The sequence below is a fragment of the Branchiostoma floridae genome, chromosome 6 (assembly GCF_000003815.2).
Source record: "Branchiostoma floridae strain S238N-H82 chromosome 6, Bfl_VNyyK, whole genome shotgun sequence".
NCBI classification, from domain to species: domain Eukaryota; kingdom Metazoa; phylum Chordata; class Leptocardii; order Amphioxiformes; family Branchiostomatidae; genus Branchiostoma; species Branchiostoma floridae.
The window spans coordinates 2,944,080-2,961,313 of record NC_049984.1 but is presented as its reverse complement, the minus strand read 5'-3'; the positions used below and the strand labels follow the sequence as shown (position 1 = coordinate 2,961,313).

The 17,234-nt window shown below is 40.9% G+C and overlaps 2 protein-coding genes across 13 annotated transcripts in view; one reads left to right on the top strand and one right to left on the bottom strand.

Moving 5' to 3' along the window:
* LOC118417170 (vesicle-associated membrane protein-associated protein B-like) overlaps positions 1–10,956 on the top strand; it is a 30,697-nt gene extending 19,741 nt beyond the window's left edge. For 2 of the 12 annotated variants that reach the window (XM_035822594.1, XM_035822595.1), the window contains exons 4-8: positions 691–768; positions 2,057–2,170; positions 4,336–4,455; positions 6,660–6,794; positions 9,236–10,956. In XM_035822594.1, coding sequence (XP_035678487.1) covers positions 691–768; positions 2,057–2,170; positions 4,336–4,455; positions 6,660–6,794; positions 9,236–9,394 — 606 coding nt within the window. In that variant the 3' untranslated portion in view covers positions 9,395–10,956. The remainder of the gene's footprint in view (positions 1–690; positions 769–2,056; positions 2,171–4,335; positions 4,456–6,659; positions 6,795–9,235) is intronic. The other 10 variants (XM_035822596.1, XM_035822597.1, XM_035822602.1 and 7 more) reach the window with 6 other exon arrangements.
* LOC118417168 (diaminopimelate decarboxylase 1, chloroplastic-like) lies at positions 9,918–16,620 on the bottom strand. The gene is made up of 8 exons (XM_035822593.1): positions 16,056–16,620; positions 15,003–15,146; positions 14,284–14,450; positions 13,755–13,866; positions 13,144–13,307; positions 12,738–12,828; positions 11,992–12,159; positions 9,918–11,575 (listed from the first exon to the last, which is right to left on the bottom strand). Exons 1-8 carry the CDS (start codon positions 16,425–16,427, stop codon positions 11,450–11,452), a joined length of 1,344 nt encoding a protein of 447 aa, XP_035678486.1. The 5' UTR covers positions 16,428–16,620; the 3' UTR covers positions 9,918–11,449.
* Between the last annotated feature and the right edge of the window lie 614 nt (positions 16,621–17,234).

The window sequence follows — 17,234 nt, the reverse complement described above, 5'->3', positions numbered from 1 at the left end:
GTAATCCCTGTACATGCTAGTGGACACATGCCGGCCAGACTTCTAATATATTATAAGTTTATGCTCCTTGTTGCATCACTTCAGCCAGTAGGTATACCCATCTGAGTAAAATAAGGCTGTTGTTATGTCTGCAGGACCCCCATTTTGCGTCCCTTCCGAACTATGGTACAGCTCCAACCCTCCAACCAGAATACCCTTCACAGGATTCAAACCTGTCACCAACTATAGCTTTTCAATTCAATACCTTCAATGAAAACCCAAATGCTTGTTCTTCACTACACTTTATATGGTTGCATTTGACCATACTACAGAAACATATATGTCAATAAACTAGCTACTAGTAACTAAGTCTTCAATAATAGTAACATGTCCAATCATATCTTTTTAAAAGACGTCAGACTGATTTTTTTAAGCACCACTTCCCTCCTAATCCCTACCTTTTACTCAATATTTGTATACTCTAATGCAATTTCGTTTGAAAAAAAGCCATCTTAATGATCCACTCTTCTCTGATTGGCTGTTGTAGATCATGTGATAGATATGCTGCTGTGTGATTGGTTGTTGTAGATCATGTGTTAGACTTGCTGTTTTGTGATTGGTTGTTGTAGATCATGTGATGGACATGCTATTGTGTGATTGGTTGTTGTAAATCATGTGATAGACATGCTGTTGTGTGATTGGTTGTTGCAGTGGAAAGATGCAGACCAGACCCAGCTGATGGACTCGAAGCTGAAGTGTGTGTTCGAGCTTCCTCCAGAGGCACTACAGGTCAGTATAATGTTTACCTGTCATTAACAAACAAGGCAATAACATAGCAAGAAGGGTTGGACATGTTTTCTAAAATTTACTTGCCCAAACCAACTTTTCACTCGCCCGAAATTTAAATGACTTTCCTCTGTGTATTTTCAGTTCCAGCAATGGAATTCTTTATCGTTGGCTCCATTTTTCTGTGTTGACCAATGCTTGATGCCATGGCTGTGAAAAGTAACGAATGTATCAAAATCTCACTCAATCAAGATAAAATCGCATGTCCACTTGCCCGATCAGCACTTTCACTTGCTTGTGACAATAGGGCTAGTGGACTTGTCCAACCCTGCGTCCTAGAGTGCAAACTAACGTGTTCAGATGCGTTTAACAACAGTCGTGACTTAAAGTTTGTTATCATTGCCATGACAAATGAAGCAATTTTGTACTTGGGACAAATTTTGTATTTCTGTTTTTTTGTGCAAATTTAAAGAAAATGGCAGATGTGTCATTCATTCAGAGTAGCTTTGTGTATGTGGATGATACTGTGTTTGTAAAGAATTTATTCCAGTTTGGGATGTAACCATGACGACATGCCTCCATGGCAACACAAGTCCACTAACTGAGATTCTACCAATTCATGATTCAGACATTCAACACACTGTTTTGTCTTTGTTATTGTTGTGTAACTGCAAACTGTGGCTGTAACTAGAAAAGTTTAAAAGGCTTGTTTTGGAAGATCCCAATGTCAACAGATCTCCAAGTGTCAATTTATTGTTATGTAAATACTTTCTTTTCAAGAAATAACTGAGTTTGGACACGATGGCAATTTGCAGTGCTTTTAGTCCACAAAAAACATGTTTCAAGCACAAAAGTGTTTCAAAATATTGCAAAAGAATGCCTCAAATGATCTAAAACGACTATAGAAAAATTGCTAACACTTTACTTCCAACACTGAATTAAACTATAGGGACTTACCCCTCTAAATTTTCAATCTCCGAAATCAATCACTTTCATGCTAAGATCTAAAATGACTTTGACCAAACATCAAAAGTTTGCACATGTATAAAGGTGATGTACACAGTTTGTATGAATGAGTGTTCTGTAAAAATGTGCTCTATGTGAAAGAAAGTTGTTTCTTTGTTTTGTCCACTTTCTTTCTTAAGACTCCATGTCTTACTTACATTGCCAAGTTTTGATTTTGCTTTTGTTTATATTTATTTTTTTGCTTCATTTTTTCTTTCCACTGCAACACGGCAGTAACTAAGTTTCTTCTGGTCTATGTGTGTGTGTGTTGCCTTTTTTTTCTTAGGCTCTGGCTAAGGGGAAGACCAATGTATTCAAGTTGGAAACCAGCACCCCGCCGCCTCGCAAATCTGTGTCCGCGCCGTCAATCGTTAAAAGAGTGCCCGCCAGACCAATTAAAGTAAATATTTCTGTCCAGGTGGCGTCCTAGAGCAACCCCAATGGTTTGGACTGACTGTAACGTAACCAGAACGTCTTTTTCTTGTTGTTGAGAAACTCTCAAAGTGTTGCATTTGTCTTCCATGAGTCACAAGCCTGTTCTTGCCAAATGCTACTCTATTTCTTTTTATTTCATGGAGAAGAATAGAATATTTAAGTACATGTACATGTAGTCAATGTGCAATGTACTACCCTTTTGTTATCTGTACAAAAGTGTCTTCCAAAGAGCGAAAGTATTTAAGGCAGTTTCAAGATACAAGCCTCAAGTAAATGTTTTTGTTTCTTTTCTTATGAAACTGTTTTTGTAGGAAAAATATGGACCTGTTCTGTGATGAAGATCTTACAAAGCATTGTGATGTTTCGAACAGAAATTCTCTTGACGTGACAGTCTGAGAGAAATTGCAATAATTTTTGTACAAAAGATTCATTCAGACTTGTTTATCATGACGAAATGATACGACAAATCTAAGACTTACTTCCCCTCTAAAACCATGAAAAATGTGATAGTTCATGTTTAAGTATGAAATCATGGCTGTCAAAACTAATGAACATTTTGAGCAAAAAGAGAACCTGAAAGATTTGTGGTTTTGAAAAAACAACTTCTAAGTATCAAACCCTTTTATGTGTATAAGACAAATGCAACACTCTTTTGTGCCACAGGAAAAGTACAACATGCTTTTACTAAATCATGTTTTGAATGCTGTGCGTTTTGTGAATGCCATGTGTTGTTTGTTACTCTTAGCATGCAGAGGTTGACCAATCTTACCAATATGTGGCTAGGACTTTTTAAAAATCTGAACTCAAGGAAAAAATGAATGATGTTGAATGGGAAAAGTAGATTTGGAGTTGAATAGTTTTGATTTTCTGATCTGAAATTCTCATATTTGCCAAAAGAAAGTTTGTTGGACGCTGTTAAACACAAAAAATTAACTCAGCATGCAAAAGGTAAAGAGTATATACAAGGTGAGACAAACGAAATCGTTTTTCACATCTTGTGTAAGATTTCGCCTCTCCTGTATGTGTTACTAACAAAATGTGATTTCCGTGTGTCTGACAAGGCATGCCAGGTGTAACCTTGTTTAATTCACAGATTTTGCGAACATTGGAAGAATCTCAGTTGTGGACAGTGTGTTTATGTGGGCATGGAATCTGTCTTACCCTAACTATTGACCGTTTCTAAGTTTCATGTGCAGTTGTGCTGGTTCAAAAAGCATGCAGAATTGTTCACACCTTGTGAATCATGACATGGTCATCTTTGTCTTATTTCTTCACCCTGTTAAACATGCTTGGAAGTACAAAAACACACAAGTATTAACCAATGTTGAATAGCAACATTCTTTCTTCACAACCAGGCGGTAAGATGATAGCTGGTATTTTGGTGACCAACTGTTACCTTTCTCAGGACAATTCTGACTGGTTCACATTGCACTGCAGCTATAGGTGGCGCTGCTTACAGATGAAGTCCCAAACATAAAGTGACAAGGTCATCAATATGTCAGCTGTTAAATGCCACTCCCTGGTTGTGAAAGAAAAATGTTGTTATTCAGCCATTTACCAACGTGATGGAATTATTGACTGATCTTAAACAACGTTTGTTACCCTGTAACAGTTGTGTTCTACAGGAAGTGTTGTCAAGAGATTTTACTACTAGTAACTAGAACCAGAACTAACCCCCGAGACAATCTTTATTTTAAGTATTGTTCTGTTGTGAAGTTATTCATGGTAATGTTTGTATGTAGTCCAGAGCATTGAAAGTCTGATTGACACTGAACTGTGTTGTACATGTTCAAGCTAACAGTTATTCTAGCAACTGGACAGATTTTGGAAGCGTTGACACTGTTCATTAAGTATTTTGGGTAGTTTTTTCTTTTGCACAACTAGAATGTCTCTTACCTGCTGACGTCTGGATGTCTGTCAGACATCTTCCTCGGAGCTTCTATCTGGATTTTTTCTTCTCGCCGCTATATGTAGCCGATGTAAGTAGAAGATGTCTGACAGACATTGAAACGTCAGCAGGTAAGAAGCATTCTGGTTTTGCAAAAGAAATCTCCAAATCCTATCTTCTAGCAACCTGATGAAATTATTTTCTAGGGGCTCGTAGATGTTAATGGTCTCTAAGTGGAGTAGTCTGTGTTGTTTCAGAATGACTTGGACGCTGCTAAGGAAGCAAAAGAGGTGGCGGCAGTACCACCCGTCAAGCCCAACATCCCCAAGCCTTCCCCAGAGGCCAAGAGGCCAGTACCACAGGTGAGGACGTGGTTACAGGCATTGTTAGAAGAAAAATAGCAGTGCTCTTACCTGGATTTTTTTACAGCATCTTAGTGCAGAAAAGCTTTGATGGGGTCTGGGGGAAATCCTCCCCCTGAAAATTTTTAAAGTGATAACCCTCAGAAACACTACTTTCCACATTTTGAGGGCCAAATTTAGTAAAATAAAGAGAACATTTTTTTTTAAATATTTGCACAAAACGCAGCTGTTTGGAACACAGTGTAGGGGCCCAAATCACAGCATTGGGGATCCAAATCACAGCATAGCCCTAGAGTTCTTGAACATTTGCTTCAACTCAGACAAATCACTTAATTGGAGTAAAGCCCAAGCAGCCAGTACCACATGTAAGGATGGGGTTAGAATCATGGAAGGAAAGCTCATCTAGCCTGGGTACCATCCGGATAGTAGTTCGCTCTGACGTTTATTATACTCTGTATACAGTTGCTTATATCTGCTATACTGTCTGTGAACCTGGACATCTCTAAGGTGTGGAATCGTCCAAATTTTGGACGAGAGCACTGATTGGTCTCCACACATGAGAGAATTAAGGAATGGGTTCAAGCGCTCGTTCGAACAGGTGTTCCAACACCCAAAATTCCCTTTGTCCGTTTGCTGGAGGGCCTGTTGTCATGGAATGAGTGCCCTAGAAGCCATTCCTGAACTCACTCATTAACTGATGTCATCACCAAACAGTTTGAATATACAGTTCCCCAGATGGATAGCAGAAGCAAACATAGGAGCGAACTACTACCTGGATGGTACCCAGGCAAAATCTCATCTGCGTCCATGAATAATTACATTGGATACCAAGGTTCTCCGTTCACAATCAAGGAGTATATACATCTGTGTGGGGTCATGTGGCTTAACTGCAGGGTGTTTGGCTCAGTACCCAGAGGTCCTGGGTTCAAATCCTGTCATGCTGCCGATCTTGTGCCCTCCGGAAAGGCTGTCATCCAACATTTCAAAATGATAAATGTGATCTCATTTAACAGTCTAACACGTGAAGTATGTTTTGCTATGTGCTTTTTGCTACTATATGTGTTATGGGAGCAAATATATGGTAACGATGGTGTAGGTATTGTCTAAAGTGTTAGAAATTGTAATAGTGAAGATGGCAGTTGACACAAGAACGTACAAAATGTACGTACTGAGTATCAGGATTTAGTAGTCAGTTTCACTCTTTTTGGCCACAGTAGAATGTTGGTGGATGCAATAATTTAGAGTTAGGGATTTTTTTATGTTTTGATTTTGACTCATAAGAGGGTACAGAGTTTTTTTATTGTTTTTTTGTTTGTTTGTTTTTATAATCACTTTTAAAAAGAAAGCCAAGTTAAGATGTAGGCATAAATGATTATGTACATTTTTATTTTTACCATTTCTTCTGCTTAATAGTGTCATTTGCAGTAACTGAGCCATCTTTGAATATTACAAATAATAATTGCATGCGTCATCAGATTCTGCACTAATGTATAATGTCAGTATGTTGGTAAAAACTTAAAGGTCAGGGTTTGGGTTCTGGCAAAGGTTCAGGCAGTCTGGCTGGTACAGCTTGTTCATAGTTCTGTGGAAAGTGTCATGAAAATGGTGGCAAGGGTTTTCAGGGCTTGACTTGTGTAGTAAATAGTTCAGTGACTTGTGTTATAGTTATTATTTTGTTGTAGTATGGAGGTAATTGTAATTGGCTGCTTAAAGTATTTCAGGTCAGAAAACCTGGGATAACTTTGCTGTAGATGGACCCCAGCAGCTCAGTGGTCTGTTTTTGGTTTTGTTTGTTGTTTCTGGGAAGGACATTTCGTTTGATTTTGATATAACATGAAATGGATAAAGATTTGTGTAAAATAAGAAAGTGCCCTTAAAGAATGACTTGTCTCTTGAGTGAGTTGAGTATTTGATGACTTGGTAAGACTAACTTAAAGAGCATACTGCTGAACTTGTTGCTCTATTCAATCGTAAAGACTTTATAGTCATATTTCTGATGTATTGCGTCTAGAGTTTAAACCATATGTGTATATGGCGATTTCAGTCCAAAGCTGTGAGTGTAAGTATAACTTTTCATGTGTACCCTGGAGCAATCTTGGTGTAAGTCATGAGGAAAGTGCCCTTAAAGAGTGAATTGTCTCTTGAGGAGAGTATTTGATGACTTAAGAACATACGGCTGAGCTTGTTGCTTGTTGCCGCCCCAGGAGGCGACGGTGGCAGTGAAAGCGGTAAATGTGGGCTCGTCCGCGAGCGATAGTGACATGAAGAAAGTGTTGGATGAGTGCCGGCGACTCCAGGCCGAGGTGTCCAAACTTCAGGCCGAGAATGCACAAATCAAGGTGTGTCCCTCACGTCTACGGCCGGCTACGGTTTCCGCATTCAGTGCTCGAAATACTTCTCTCAGCTAGGTTGCCCAGCCCAGGCGGCAACCTGATTCAAAAGCCAGGTTGCGCCATCAACATTTCAGGTTGCCCCACCTCCAAGTTATTGCTCTTTTCTTCCAGTTACATGTAACTACGTAACATCTTTTTATCTTATCAAGAAATGAATACAAATTAAAGCTTATGCAAAAATGTAGGTGGGGGGAAAAATTTCAGGTTGTGCACTGCGCTAGCTGGGTTTGAAGTGAAATTGCGCCAGGCAAAATGGAAGTGAAATTGCGCCAGGCAAAATGTGGTTGCATTTGCAAGTTGGTATTTCGAGCACTGGCATCATTCTTTCTTTTGAGTCTCGCACCTTCGTTTATCCCATCCCCCTTGTTAAATGTCCGTTTAGTTTTCGCTGGTGCTCTGGATAGTCTCTTTGTCATTTCATCATCATCATCATTTGTTGTTGTCTCCTTGCCACCTTCCCTCGTTTGTTTCGGTGCGTTTATTTTACCCGTCAGCTCTTCACGTCCATGCTGATTGTCGCCCCCCTCCCTTCGCCTTAAGTTCTTGTCTTATACCACCTCTGTGTATGGTCATAACTTATTACGTATTTACTTTGGTGTCAGGAATTTGTCAGCTCTCAGTTCACTCAAATTTTTCTTTCGTTCTTAAGTTAAAAAATCATGTTGAATTAAACTGTAAGCTCAGCATTAAGAGAAGGAAATTACCTTTAGTATACCTGCAGTTTCGGGGAATGAAAATGGTCAGATTTAAGTTTCACTCCAAGCACTCTGCCCTCCTTTTCACCCTTTGATAAATTTTTACTTTCCAATTTTCTAAATCAAGGAAATGTATTATTCTGGTACAGGTAGAACTAAAAGTTTAGAACTTATCCTTTTACTTTTACTTAGCTTTAGCAAAGTCTGAAGTATTGAATAACTTTTTATAGGTTTGTTTATTTGTTCTAGTTCTAGTTTTTTTAGAGGTTGTGTTATGTACTATAGGTTAGTTTTTTTTCATAAACGTTTTGCAACCATACCTTGGTTTAGAAATTACACCATATCGAATATATGTGTACTTTTATCTCTGAGTTTCTCTTCTTTTCATGTTGTAATCCCAATCAAATCTTTCAGCTTTCTCCTAAAATCATCAGTGTCTTGTGTGTAATGATGTATGTCTGTAATTATAGAAACACTAACATGTAACCCCCCCCATCATGTACCTTATTCTTCTAATATTTGTTACGCCACACTCATTTACTTCGTTGATTCCCAGATATTTTTGAGAAAAATTTCAACAAGCGTTTTTAGTTTTAGTTGATTATATAGCCTTATTTGATTATTCCTAAGTTTGTAAACCAGCTGCACGTTCACTCTGTTACTTGATTCCTTGTTTATTTTCACATCGTTATCATTATCTTTTGACTATGTTATTCAGTGTTCGTTATTTTGTATGTGTGTCCTTATTTTTGTCATGCGTAAGAGGAGAAGACTCAGATAAGCAACTTTGCTTTTTGTCAAATCCTCGTTAAATAAATGTGAATAAAAAAATTAAAAAAAACAAGCGGACAAGATGTGAAAAGATTAAACTCATAGAGCTAGGACGAAAACTCTAATTTATGTTCAGTCCCTAAAACTCTTTGTACCAAACAGTATTCATATTCAATATTTTCCAAAATCCGAAAACCCAAAAATTAAATTGGTTTAGCCTTAGCTGTCTAGCCAGGTATCCAGCCGTGATATAGCTCCCGAGTCTCTTGAAGAGGAGAGAAGAGCCTCGGGAGCTATATTACGGCTGGATTACAGGCTATTAGCTGTCAACATTTGAGAAGCATTTATGGTGTAACATCTCCATAATATCAATATTGACATCTGTTTGTTTGTTGTTTTGCTGCCAGGACGACAGATTAATGTTGATACCCATATTCAGCAATATTTGTCAAAATCCGAGAATTGACAAATTAAATTGGTGTGGCATTACCTGTCAACATTTTAGGAAGTATTTATCATGGTGCAACATTTTCATGTTATTGACATCATGTTTGTTTGTAAGTTTCTTTAAGCACAACCAGGGAGTACTTACTTCCAACATCATCAGGGTGACACCATCATCAGGGTAGAATGACCAGGGAACTACTTCTTGCTGCTACTTATAGCCGATTTAGGTGGCGCTGCAGCAGCAAGAATGCAGTCCCAAACGTGGCTCAGCTTGTATCCCCCCCTCGTAGTTTACAGTTATTCTCCCCCCCTCGTAGTTTACAGTCATTCTACCCTGATAATAGTGTCTGATAGACATCGAAATGTTCGAAGTAAGTACTCCCTGGTTGTGCCTAAGGAACCTTACTATTTAAATAATTGCCAACCTGATGAAGTTATTTATGAATCATCTTTGTTTGTTTGTTTTGCTGCCAGGACGACGGATTGCGCCAGCGCAAGGCCACGCCGTCAGACAACACCCAGACCTTCACGACAGAGTTCGCACCAGTAGAGCAGCGCAGCGCCATCCCTCCTGTTCTCTATCTACTCGCTGCTCTTATTCTCGGCTTTATTATTGGCAAGTTCATCCTGTAGAAACGTCACCGTTGGGTTGTGTATCAGCATATAGAGGAGAAGTGGGATCATAGGGAATATGAATAAATAATTAAAAAAAAGGTTTAACAACAAAAAAAAGGCAGAAGAAAGGTTTGCAGGTTTGTGACGGCCGGGTTTGTGCAGAACTGTTAGTGCACAACTCGGGCAGGGGATGACGTGACACGCTCCACCCTAAAAAACAAAACTTCGAAAAAAAGAAAAAAGAAAGTTTACCACTCATAAATCGAAAGGTATATATACGATTCTTTTTACCAAGCAAGGGCAGGTGTATGTAGAATCAAACAGAGTCCTATAAATGATAGCAATCCGCTTCGTTTGTGTATAAAGTCTTGCTCTGCAGATTATCAAACCGCCGCGGCACTCCTTTGCCCTTGCTTGTAAGAAGAAAATTGTTCCGTTGGGCCTTTTGCCTCTCTTTTCTCTCCCCCCAAATGAATCTTTGTTGCTAATCAACACTGTTTGCTGTCTAGGCTATAGGCAGTTGCTTTCCTTCGGCTTGGAAGTATGTATATGCGGGATGTTTTCAGGGTATGGTGTGTCGAACTTGATATTCATCCAAAAAAACACAACTCCGTCTGTGTTGCCACAAGTGTCGCTATAAACGTTGAAATGTTGGCAACTTTCGTTCAAACAAATGAAAAAAGGGTAAAAAATTTCTGTGGTTTAAATAATTAGTCCATGTCACGAAGTGTTACCTTGGATGTTTTTCGTATGTTGTCACATCCAAAAACTAACTCAGTCTACCTTGTATGCAATAGCAAGTGTGAGGGGTACGCGAGGAACTGAGGGAAGATGTTCTTGGAGGCAGATATCTGGTAGTAATTATAAGGAGCAGTGTGGATTGATTGGTGTACTGTTTTCTGTACTAGTGGGAGAGAAATACTGAAAGAGGCTATAGGAAGGAGGGAAAAAAAAGGGAGTTAAAGCACATTTCCTGATTGTTTGGAAGAGGAACAATCTTTACTATCGCATGAACAACCGATTTCAAGTTGTCTTACTATCTTCGCAACACTGACTGTTTCTGAAGCTGGAAGAAAGAAATCACACGTAGAAAGGGATGTGACTGGTTGCGAGTTCCTGTTACGCCTGTGTAGCAGAAATGGGTAAACAATTTACCGTTGAGTTGAAAAAGAAAAAGAAAAAAAACGTGACGAAAAGTGTCCTAAAGCTAGTAAAGTTTTGTTGCTGGATTCCTTATTTAATGAATGTGTATAAACTGTCACATGATGAGCTAGAGAGTTGCCTCTATCTCGTCGTTCTTCCCTTTTTATTAGTCCTTATTGTATCGTCCGAACGTTTTAAGGCTTGTCTTGGTGACGACGTATGTACAACGAACGTAGCTGTAGATCTGAGGACCTTTTGATTAACATGATTTGACAGTTCGGTTGGTTGTGCTTGCAGCAACCTGTACAGTATGGCAGTAAAAAAAAAGGCCCCACATTATTAAGGCAATGGGTTTTTTGTCTTGTTCACTTTTAGACTGGTTACTACTACGTGTATACAGGTCTACAAGTGTCAATTAAAGTGCTTGTAAAATAGTGCAGATGGTCTCTTGTCTTTCTCTTGCTGTGCATAAACAAGTGAGTTATATCATAAGGTAGTATCTCGGGATACTGCAGGGTTCGAAAGATTACTTAACAAATTTCAGAGATAAAGATATTCTAAGTCATCCTTTTATGTATTTTGCAATATCTACATTATAAAAAAAAATGGGGAAAAATAAAACAACAGTGATCGAACAATAAAACAGCAATGATCGAACCCCGCAGTGCCGCACTGGCATTGGTTATCTGGCACCGACAACCAAAAAACTATGGTACTGATGATGATGGTGATGATGACAACCCTTTGATGGGAGTCACTTCTCTCAAATATCACATCCCATAAGATGCAGTACACAGATCTATTCCGTGAACAAGTCTCACAGAGTCGGCCGAAAATTTGACGAACGTAGGGGTAAGCCCCACCTGTGTTGGTTAGGTAATATTTAGTTTATTGTAACAACATAGATGAACTCCCATCTCGAGGCATTGATCAGTCCTGAATGGAGAAGCTGTCCGGAGGTAGTCCTGTGTAGCACCTCGTCATGTCCTCAAGTGTTTCTGGTCGTCGGATGAACCTCCAGGTCGCTCCATCTACCAGGACCTCCGCTGGACGTATCTGTGCAGACAAACCACGTGTCATGTAACTGTCCATGTTTGTAAAGTCTGTTACTGAAGTGATCATGCAAAACCCTAGCCTGGTACCATCCGGATAGTAGTTATTATACACTATAGACAGTCGCTTCTCTGCTATTATGTCTGGGAACCTTGACATCTCTAACATCAGGAATGGGTTCAAGCGCTCATTTGAACAGGCGTTCCAACACCCAAACCACCCTCCGTCCACTAGCAGGAGGCCATTGTCATTGAACAAGCACTCTGGAACCCATCCCTTAATTTGCTCATTAACTTATGTCACCACCAAAAGGTTTAGATGTACAGTTCCCCACACGGGTAGCAGAAGCGAACATAGGAGCAAACTGCTACCCGAATGGTACCCAGGCTAAGAAAACCCCAAGTAAAGGTTGAACTGACCCTCATGTTGTAGTTGGATGCCATGGAAGAGCAGTAGGCGCCCACGTCAAACACTACCAGCCCACACCCCTCGTGTGGAGTTGGTATGGTCCGGTCTTTCCCCAGGAAGTCACCACACTCGCACACCGGCCCCACGACATCGTACTCTTGTTCTGTCGGGTCTTCTGCCTGTGTACAGTAGAAGCCGTTAAATTGCACACCCCATTTGCCAGCGTATTTCGTGCAAGTATCTATGGGGGGCAACAATGCAAAGTTATCGAGCTGGACCGCACCAATTTGGGGATACTGTGCAATTAACAGAAGCGTGCGCTAATCCATGGTGCAATTAACTGGCTTCTACTGTACTCACTTGCTCACTGTGTAGCATTATAGTTGACTGTCCTATGAAACGCCACTCACTGAAACCCCTGTTGCACATTGCCAACCATGATCTCCCAACTTTTCTTTGTGTACTGGTTATAGGCCACCAAAGAAGATTGAATGCTGTAGCCGGGCCATACCAAAGACTAAAAATATTGGTAAATACTTCTTTAACTGCTAAGAGAAAGAGTATGGAGCTAAACACACTACACTACAAGTGCACTAGCCCCCTGCTATAGTGCATGCACCTATGAGTGGCCCAGGGCTTAGAAGCGGAGATGGGAGCCGGGCACGATGCATCTTCTGAACAGTTAGTTTGACCCCCTTGTTCTGATGTATGGGCAACTTAAGCTTTAGCTGACACTGTGGTGGTTAATGTTTCTCACCTGTGAGGGCTCTGTAAGCTGGATGTGGTGGTAGGCTGAGTACAGGCTGGGTCGGATCACCTCTGTCATGGACCCGTCTGTGACAACGAACCTGTAACAACAACACAGGACAGGGCAGATCCTTATGTGAAGGGTTATGGTTTGGGAATGTCAAAACATAGTGTTGACGGATCATTGGGGTGTCAAATGAGGTCACTAACTATTCTCCAAGCAGAGATTGGGTCATGGAGATATTACTGGCTTGCTTTGACCAGTGTAATTCTGTGATAGTCACTCTGCCATTTTGTAAGGTACACAGTGCTGTCATCAATAGATTCTAAAAAACGTGCGATGTCCTTGATTGTGCAAAACTAGATGGATGATTTGATCATGATGTAAAAATTGTTGAAAAATTTTTGATTTTCACCTTTTCTTTCCATTGCCCTTGACCCCAATGACCTTCGTGACCAAGATGGCGGCATCCCCTATGATGGACCGTCCGGGTTCCAAGATGAGGCAGATGTTTTTGTCTGTCAGCGCATCACGGATGGAAGATACCAAGTCAGCGGGGGAGGGGTTTGTACTGTCTTGCTGAAAAAAAAGATTTATATAAACTAAGAACTGTCATGACTTGACTTTTGCTGAAACTTCATCTTAAATCACCATATGATAGTCCAAATCGACTACAATTCAAAAGGGTATTAGTGCAAATGTGTACCAATATGTCACAGTAGAGACTCAGCAATTTGGGACAATCTCAGATTGTACTAGCAAGGACAGATTGGAATCAGGGTCTCTCCTAGGACAGATAGTTTCTTCTAGGATAGATTGGAACTTGGATCGGTCCAAGGAAAATCTACAACTGTCCTGAACTCCAATCATCTGTGCTGTGACATATACAAGCAAAAACAATTATACTACTGAACAGTTCTTCCCCTTTTGCACTCACGATGCCCCTACAGCAGTCAGCAAAAGTTTGCCAATGAGAGATAACAAATTTAAAGACACATTTATTGTAATATTGAAGAATCAGCCTACCTGCCGTAGGTAGTCGATGCCCAGCCCCCCTCCCATGTTGAGGTAGCGAAGGTCGTGGAAGCCCTGGGACCTGACCGACTCCATCTCAGCAGACACCACAGAAACCACATCTCTGCAACACAGAAGCTGGTTTTAAAGAATGTTTTTAAAAATCAGCTTTATTCTAATGTAGCCCCATTGTTTATTAGTTTATGGTGTACTTTAAAAAGATTAAGAATTCCTCGGAAAATAAACCAGGCAATTCTACCTCCTGCAGCAGGCTGGGCAGCTGTTCTGGCCACCTTTTACTACTGCAACTTGTTCTTTACCCATTGAGAGCTTTTCAGCATGCGTAACTTTACCTCACATCATTACACTGTCCAAATATCTTTCCATGGAGTGCAAAATTATAGAATGCTCTCCCTATGTCATCTCCAACTCAGTTACCTGTATCACCCATCAGCTTAGTTCGGTGCATGAAAGTGGTCCCTTGCCCTTGCTCAGAGAAAAAAACATCAAAAAGGGGAAAAATAAAGGATGCAGCCCTGACCTGAAGAGAGAGACATCAGTGATGGTGGACCCCAGGTGGCAGTGCAAGCCCACCAGCTGCAGTTGTGCCGGCCACCTGCGAACCTTCTCAAGCAGACCTGGCAGCTGGCTGCACTCTAGCCCAAACTTACTACTCGCCAGGCCGGTTGAGTTGTAGGGGTGCACTCTCTGCAGATGAAATGAGAAAGGTGAATACAGTAACTGGGTACAGAGCACAACATAACAGTTCCTCAAGCAACTGAATAGTAGGCAGGCTGCACTGGACCAGCCCAAACTTACTGCTGGCCAGGCCGGTGGAGTTGTAGGGGTGCACTTTCTGCAGATGAAAAGGCATGATATTTTTTAAGGCTTTACCTCTAAACATACAACAAGGTAAGAAATCAAAGTCATATATTAAGAGCACTAGCATTTGTTATTTTATCGCACCTTTCCATATCAAACCAGGAAATAATACAGAAAAAAAATTCTGTTATAAGTACATGTGTTTGTTTTATTCCACAATTTGATTTATCCATTAAATAAGTATTTTAGTGATATGCCAAAGGAGATGTTATCTTCCATGGCTCATTTCCTTTTATTGACTGTGGCTATTAGGATATACTTTTTCTTATCTAATGTTAATGCTCTGTTCTTATCTAATGTTAAAAGTTTAATATACTTTAATAGACTTAGTACTCTGTGTGTCGATCTGATCTGATGCCTTTTGCAAGTACTACTCACTGGGTCGATGTCAGGGTTGATCCTGATGAGCACGCGCGCCCTCTGGCGGACCGTGTCGGCAGCGCTCCGAACATGGCGCAAGTCGAAGTCAGAGTCCACGTTGATCAGACAGTTCACTCTCACGGCCAGCTCCAACTCCCAGTCCTACAGAAACACATAACTTCCATCTGTTTGCTTCTCAATGTGATTATTTTGTAGCTCTAATGTTGGTGTTAAAGATTTGTGCCAACGTTTTCAAGAAGGGAAATACAAAATGTATATAGCTTTAATACTGGACCCAGGCTCAAGTTCTAGGGGTGTGGATCGTAGAATTCGGTGAAACTGAGGGGAAATAACTGAAAATGACAGTTTGTTAGTCCACGGTAAGGTTACATTTTCCCTCCGTGGCCTGGCCAGTCAAACATTTATATGGTGATCAAACTCACCTGGCAAATATAGGCGTTAGTCGGCCTCATTAGGCCCCTATTAAAGGGGCAGTTGATGGTAGAATTCGGTACAAATATGGTGCGTGTTTAGCTAGTCAATGGACACCAATGTTGGAACAGGTGGTCAAACTCCACTGGCAAAAAATAAGACAGGCTATATTTAATTTTAGCCAGTAGACAGTGGTCTAATACTTGTAACAGAGACTAGATGGATACCTCCGAAAGTTTGCTCTATGTAGCTGTAGGGCCTTGTAGCTCTCAGTTAACCCTTATGTCCAAAGCACCACGATAAGAACCTACCAGAGTTCGGGTTAAGGATGGATAAACACTAACCTGCTTGCCGTTCCCGTTGTACACAATACTGTTGGGGTCGAACACAGCCGCCAGAGCGAGTCTGATCTCATTCCCACTCAGTTATAAAACCTTATGTCCAAAGTACCATTAGAGCCTACCAGAGTTTGCTTTAACACTAACATGTTTGCCGTTCCCGTTGTACACAATACTGTCCGGACTAAACCCCGCCGTCAGAGCCAGCCTGATCTGGTGAAGGCTACTCAGATAACCCTTATGTCCAAAGTACCATTTAGAGTCTACCAGAATTTCGTGTTAAGTATGATTAAGCACTTACCTGTTTGCCGTTTCCGTTGTACACAATGCTGTCGGCGTTGAACCCCGCCGTCAGGGCCAGCCTGATCTCATTCCCACTAACGGTGACCGCCCCGCACCCCATGGCTCGCAGCGTCTTTAAAATCTCCAGGTTCCCGTTCGCCTTGAGGGAGTAGCCCAAGACGTGCGGGTTCGGCAACGTCTTGAGGGCTTCCTTGTATCTTGAGACGTTGTGTCGCACCTGAGAGAGGCTGTACAGGTAGAAGGGGCTGCATGAGGGGCGTGGAAGCCGTCTTGACAGGTCTTCTTGAAGGGATTTTACGCGGACTCCTTCGCACCACAAGAACCCCGCCCCGTCACGGTGGAAACAGTTCTTGAGCGGTGCCGACGCCATTCTAAGATGTTGTCAAACCAAATTCTTTAGACCTTCTTGGTCAAACAGGTCAGGAACAAGGACAGAAGTGAAGTAAAATACGGCACTGACACCTGAGGTCTTGTGTGTCTTGAGTGCCGGTCAACTTCCGGGCAACCCCCGATCGTGATTTGAACTTTCGGTGACCTTTGATGTTAAACATTAACTGGCGGGACTTCAAACATGAGTCTGGATGTCATCCTTACTTGTTAGTTTATGGGGCTTCTTACTTGTTAGTTTATGGCCCGTTTTTAATTGGGGTTTAACTAAGTCCAAAAAAAAAAAAGAAAAGTAGACAGGAGGGACAAGAAGGTTTTTCACCATTTTCCTTTTTTTTTAACATTTCGAAGAACATACAAAAGGAGAAGGAAAGTAAAGGGGATCGGTAACGATGCCACTTATGATGTGAGAGTAAGAGCGCATTGCCAAAAACTAAGAAGCAAAAAGGCTGGCATCTAAGGCTACTTCTAACACCTTATGTTTGTAGTGAAGACTGCACCCCATGTGTAACTTATAATATTACAACACTGCAGGTGTGTGTTTGTTTGTTTGTTTATGAACATCATTATATTTCAACAAGATGGATTCTGACAATTTTAGTTCGGTTTTTGCGTTTTCAAATTTTATCATAAAGCAGGACATACGTACCCTATCACAGCCTACCATGCAGTACCGCTCCCAACCGCTTCTAAAAAAGGGCACCAAAAAACGGCCCGTCAAGTTGTCGAATTTTGGGAATGCCGAACTCACGAAATGCACGCTATTGATAAAAGGGTTTGAATTTTGAGG

Bases quoted from the DNA above. Each gene is read 5' to 3' on its own strand.
- LOC118417168 (XM_035822593.1), bottom strand. From the start codon at position 16,427: ATGGCGTCGGCACCGCTCAAGAACTGTTTCCACCGTGACGGGGCGGGG. The intron at 12,829-13,143 runs GTGAAAATCAAA...TTGTTGTTACAG, and splicing joins AAGGGCAATGGAAAGAAAAG to GTTCGTTGTCACAGACGGGT. The intron at 12,160-12,737 runs GTGAGAAACATT...TACTGTACACAG, and splicing joins AGCTTACAGAGCCCTCACAG to GCAGAAGACCCGACAGAACA.